Here is a 6,000-nt window from a genome sequence, read left to right as displayed (position 1 = left end):
CTCTATCAGCAACTCCAACATAACTCCAGTCAATAATTACTTCATGTCACACACTCCATTTCTTTTTTCCAATCATGGATTTAATTCATTTGGCGACTAGACAAGGCTGTACCAGTTTTCTTCAACTGCAAAGCTTCCAAAATCCCAAACTCAACACCTCGAAGAATAAAAGCAATAACAAACAAGAACTGGTGTGAGTTTCTTAAATCAAACACTATTCCAACTTGGAAACGTATCGTCTTTCCTTCACCATTACTCGGTCAAAATCCTTGATCTCCTTTCCTTGTAGGGCTTCTTTCAGCTTGAAGCTTACAGTAGGTCAAGAAAGTCATTCACCATTACATTTTCAAGAATAATTAGGAATGTGTAATAGATTTTCGACCTGCAAAGCCCACGTTTATGAGGCCATTAAAATGTTATGTAGCTTTTGGATTTAGAATCGCTAATACCTTTGAACCATTGGCAGTTGCTCATTCTTTGCAAATAAAATTGAGCCTGTAAAGTCACTTTGTCAATTGTTCAGAGCAAACATACAAAATCAATCTTTGTCCTAAGTTGACATTCTTTCATTTGTTACACAATACAGCAACCATTAACTTAAATGAAGAAATGGTAATCACAGCTGTCACTGAGCGTAAATACAGTACACTTTAAAATTCAGACATTGTATATTGTAGAACTGTAGAATTGGCACCATCAAAAGGGGAGACAACATGAGTGATTTTGGAGAAATCCTGAGAGCTGTGGGAGAATTTGGGCCATTCCAGAAACGTTTGCTCATGTTGATATGTTTGCCGAATTTCTTCATGGGTTTCCACTTGATTGCTCAGGTTTTTACTGGTGCGAGTGTCCAACATTATTGTCAGACCAATTGGATCTTAAACATCAGTGCTGGTTTGGCCAAAGAAGAACAATTGCTCTTGACTCTCCCGAAGGAAAACAATGGCTCTTACCAGAAATGTGAAATGTACAAGCCAAGTCCAGATAAAGACATGGATTGGATACGATTACACCTCAATCAGTCTACGGTAGCATGTGAAGAAGGCTGGGTATACGACACCTCACAATATAGCTCGACATTGGTAACAGAGGTTTGTGCTTTTTTTTCAAATGTAAACAGTTCTGCACCTTGCCAGTGATGGTGAGAGAAGGCAAACTCCCATTCGTTGCTTGTTTGCAGTGACCCACTTCACACAGGGCAGTTAGCATGGAGAGCTGGTTTACCATGCACCATGCTGACAGCAAATGAAGTAGCTTTAAAATACATTGGGAGCAGTTTTTGAGAAATGATAAAAGCATGTAAATGCATTGGAAACAGTTCAGAGATGGTTTGTTAACAGGCCAAACGTGTATCTGCTGGAAGCTAGAAGGATTGAAACATACAAGATTCTGAGGGGTAGGTTTGGGAAAGATGGTTCATCTTATCAGGGAATCTGGACTTAGAGGTCACTTTATAAATAAATTGCTCATTTAAGACAAAATGATGAGAATAGTTTTTCACCTCACGGAGGGAGATGAGTCTTTGGAACTCTCTTGAAAGGTGATAAAAGCAGAATCTTTGAATATTTTTATGACAGAGAAGGATTGAGTCTTGAAAGGAAGAGAGTGAAACCCACAGCGAAGGGAGGTGGGAATGTGGAGTAATCAGAACAGGCATGATCTTATTGACCGGCGGAGCAGGATCGAGGGGCTGAGTGGTCTATTCTTGTTCCTAATTCATTTATTCATATGTATGTGAGAGCTCAGGAAAATGAGACGAGATGAATGAGAATAGGGAAGAATGCCAGCAGTCATGTAAAATGTAATACTGTTCTTTCATAAAAGCTACCTTTGGAAAGCTGCTTGTGAGTAATACTAGTAGTAGAGTAAAAACTACTGAAGTAAGCATAGTTAAGCAGAACCAACAATAATAATTTGGGAACTGCATTTCAATGTTGTATGTACCCTTTTAATCTAGTTTCAGAGGACTTAGAATCATAAAGATGTGCAGCATGGAAACAGACACTGGGATTCAACACTTCCATGCCAACCCGATATCCTAAATTAATCTAGTCCCATTTCCCAGCGTTTGGCCTATATCCCTCTAAACCCTTCCTATTTATATACCCATTCAGATGCCTTTTAAATGTTGTAATTAAACTCGTCTCCACCACTTCCTGTATTAGCTCATTCCACACACATCACCCTTTGTGTGAGAAGGTTGCCCCTTAGGTCCATCTTTATATCTTTCCCCTCTCACCTTAAACCTATGCCCTCAAGTTTTGTCTCCCCCCACCTGGGGGAAAAGACCTTGTCTATTTACCCTATCCATGAACCCTTATGATTTTATAAACCTCAGCCTCTCCCTATAGCTCAAATCCTCCAACCCTGGCAACATCTTTGTAAATCTTTTCTGAACCCTTTCAAGTTTCACAACATCTTTTCAATAGGAAGGTGACAAGAATTGCATGCAATATTCCAACAGTGGCCTAACCAATATCCTGTACAGCCGCAACATGACCTCCCAATTCCTGTATTCAACACTCTGACCAATAAAGGAAAGCATGCCAAACGCCGCCTTCACTATCCTGTCTACCTGTGACTCCACTTTCAAGGAGCTATGAACCTGCACTCCAAGGTCTCTTTGTTCAGCAACACTCCCTAGGACCTTATCATTAAGTGTATAAGTCCTGCTAAGATTTGCTTTCCCAAAATGCAGCACCTCACATTTATCTGAATTAAACTCCATCTGCCACTTCTCAGCCCATTGGCCCATCTGGTCCAGATCCTCTTGAAATCTGAGGTAATCTGTTCGCTGTCCACTATACCTCCAATTTTGGTGTCATCGGCAAGCTTACTAACTATACCTCTTATGCTCACATCCAAATTGTTGAAAAATGATGAAAAGTAGTGGACCTAGCACCGATCCTTGTGGCGCTCCACTGGTCACAGGCCTCCAGTCTGAAAAACAACCCTCCACCACAACCCTCTGTCTTCTACCTTTGAGCCAGTTCTTTATCCAAATGGCTTCTTCTCCCTGTATTCCATGAGATCTAACCTTGCTAAACAGTCTCCCATGGAGAACCTTGTCGAATGCCTTACTGAAGTCCACATAGATCACATCTACCATTTTGCCCTCGTCAATCCTCTTTGTTACTTCTTCAAAAAATTGCAATCAAGTTGTGAGACATGATTTCCATTGCATAAAGCCATGTTCCCTAATCAGTCCCTACCTTTCCAAATACATGTTCATCCTGTCCCTCAGGATTCCGTCCAACAACTTGCCCACCACCGAGGTCAGGCTCACTGGTATATAGTTCACTGGCTTGTCCTTACCACCCTTCTTGAACAGTGGCACCACGTTAGCCAACCTCCAGTCTTCTGGCACCTCATCTGTGACTATCGATGATACAAATATCTCAGCTAGAGACCCAGCAATTATTTCCCTAGCTTCCCACAGAGTTCTAGGGATTTACCCACCTTTATGCATTTCAAGACATCCAGCACTTCCTCCTCCATAATATGGACATTTTTCAAGATGTCACCGCCTATTTCCCTACATTCTATATCTTCCAAATCCTTTTGCACAGTAAATACTAATGCAAAATACTCGTTTAGTATCTACTCCATTTTCTGTGGCTCCACACAAAGGCCACCTTGCTGATCTTTGAGGGCCCTATTCTCTCCCTAGTTACCATTTTGTCCTTAAGGTATTTGTAAAAACCCTTTGGATTCTCCTTAATTCTATTTATCAAAGCTATCTCACATCCCCTTTTTGCCCTCCTGATTTCCCTCTTAAGTATACTCCCATTGCCTTTATATTCTTCTAAGGATTCACTCGATCTATTCTGCCTATACCTGACATATGCTTCCTTCTTTTTCTTAACCAAACCCTCAATTTCTTAGTCATCCAGCATTCCCTATACCTACCAGCCTTTCCTTTCACCCTGGCAGGAATATACTTTCTCTGGATTCTCGTTATCTCATTTCTGAAGGCTTCCCATTTTCCAGCCGTCCCTTTACCTGCAAACATCTGCCCCCAATCAGCTTTTGAAAGTTCTCGCCTAATACCGCCAATATTGACCGTTCTCCAATTTAGAACTTCAACTTTTAGATCTGGTCTATCCTTTTCCATCACTATTTTAAAACTAATAGAATTATGGTCGTTGGCCCCAAAAGTGCACCCCCGCTGACACCTCAGTCACCTGCCCTGTCTTATTGCTCAAGAGTAGGTCAAGTTTTGCACCTTCTCTAGTGGGTACATCCACATTCTGAATCAGAAACTTTTCTTGTACACACTTAACAAATTCCTCTCCATCTAAACCCTTAACACTATGGCAGTCCCAGTCTATGTTTGGAAAGTTAAAATCCCCTACCATTGGCACCCTATTATTCTTACAGATAGTGGAGATCGCCTAACAAACATTTTTCTCAATTTCCCGCTGACTATTAAGGGATCTATAATACAATCCCAACAAGGTGATTATCCTTTTCTTATTTCTCAGTTCCACCCAAATAATTTCCCTGGATGTATTTCCGGGAATATCCTCTCACAGCACAGCTGTGATGCCCCTCTCCCACCCCTCTGCCTCCCTTTCTATCCTTGTAGCATTTGTATCCTGGAACATTAAGCTGCCAGTCTTGTCCATCCCTGAGCCAAGTTTCTATAACTGCTATGATATCTCAACTCCATCTTCCTAACCACGCCCTCAGTTCATCTGCGTTCCCTAATAGGCCCCTTGCTTTGAAATAAATGTAATTTAATTTATTAGTCCTACCTTGTCCCTGTCTACCCTGACTGTTTGAGTTATTTCTGTTGTCAACTGTACCAGTCTCAGATTGATCTCTTTCCTCACTATCTCCCTCTATCCTCCTATTTCTGCCCTAACTAGCTCGTAGCACCAGAAGTAATCCAGATATTACTACTCTCGAGGACCTCCTTTTTAAATTCCTGCCTAACTCTCTGTAATCTCCCTTCAGAATCTCAACTTCTTCACTTCCTATGTCATTGGTTCCAATGTGGACAATGACCTCTTGCTGGCCCCTCACCCCATTGAGAACATTCTGCACCCTCTCTGAGACATCCTTGATCCTGGCACCAGGGAAGCAACACACCATTCTGATTTCTCGCTGCTGGTCACAGATACGTCTGTCTGTACCTCAGACTAGAGAGTCCCCTAACACAATTGATCTCTTGGAACCTGACATACCCATCGTTGAATTAGAGCCAGTCTCAATATCAGAAACTTGGCTGTTCATGCTATGTTCCCCTGTGAATCGATCACCCCCATTTTCCAAAACAGCATAGTTGTTTGAAATGGGGTTAGCCACAGAAGACTCCTGCACTAGCTGCCTCCCTCTCTTACCTTTCCTGGAGTTAACTCATCTATGTGACTGTATCTGAGACTTTCCCCCCTTCCTATAACTGCCATCCATCACATACCGTTGCTGTTACAAATTTCTCATTGCCTCTAACTGTCTCTCCAACCGATCCATTTGATCTGATATGATTCACAAGCAACGGCATTTATTGCAGATATAATCCACAGTAACCTATAAACTCTCCTTAAACTCCCACATCTGACAAAAACGCATATCACTCTACTAAAGGCCATTTTTGCTCCTTCACAATCTACAGACCCAGAAAATAACACCATCTTATTCCTCTACAAAACACTGCTCCAGGTTAAATTAATTGTTCTGGCTTATATTTTAAGTTTAATCAAGAGACATATCTCAAAAAACATATAATCAAGAAAGAACCACTCCACTCACTACTGCAGACTTTCTGTAGGCCACACTTACAGCACAGAAACAGATAAGTTCATAGTTTTGACTTCATCCAAACAATTCCACCAAGATCAGTTGTGAATTTCACTGTTTGTTGATTTTCCCAGATGCACTCCGATGTCCTGCATGACAAGAATTCAAACAGCAAAGGCAGTAACTGCGCAGGTTCACTGTGATGTCAGTTTCTTTCTCTCTCTCTCTCCTGCACTGACCTTCCCTCACCATGTGCTT

The 6,000-nt window shown here is 41.5% G+C and overlaps 1 protein-coding gene across 1 annotated transcript in view; it reads left to right on the top strand.

Annotated features, from left to right (window-relative positions):
* Positions 1-611: 611 nt before the first annotated feature.
* The window catches only part of slc22a13b (solute carrier family 22 member 13b), a 37,251-nt gene continuing 31,862 nt past the window's right edge, over positions 612-6,000 (top strand). Inside the window, exon 1 of the mRNA XM_043687914.2 lies at positions 612-1,091. Coding sequence (XP_043543849.2) covers positions 714-1,091 — 378 coding nt within the window. The 5' untranslated portion in view covers positions 612-713. The remainder of the gene's footprint in view (positions 1,092-6,000) is intronic.

This window comes from Chiloscyllium plagiosum, unplaced genomic scaffold (genome assembly GCF_037043375.1).
Source record: "Chiloscyllium plagiosum isolate Xiang-an unplaced genomic scaffold, Cpla_swu_hap1 HiC_scaffold_4, whole genome shotgun sequence".
In the NCBI taxonomy this organism is placed as follows: domain Eukaryota; kingdom Metazoa; phylum Chordata; class Chondrichthyes; order Orectolobiformes; family Hemiscylliidae; genus Chiloscyllium; species Chiloscyllium plagiosum.
Note: the sequence above shows the minus strand (reverse complement) of the source record. Positions and strands in the feature narration are given on the sequence as shown.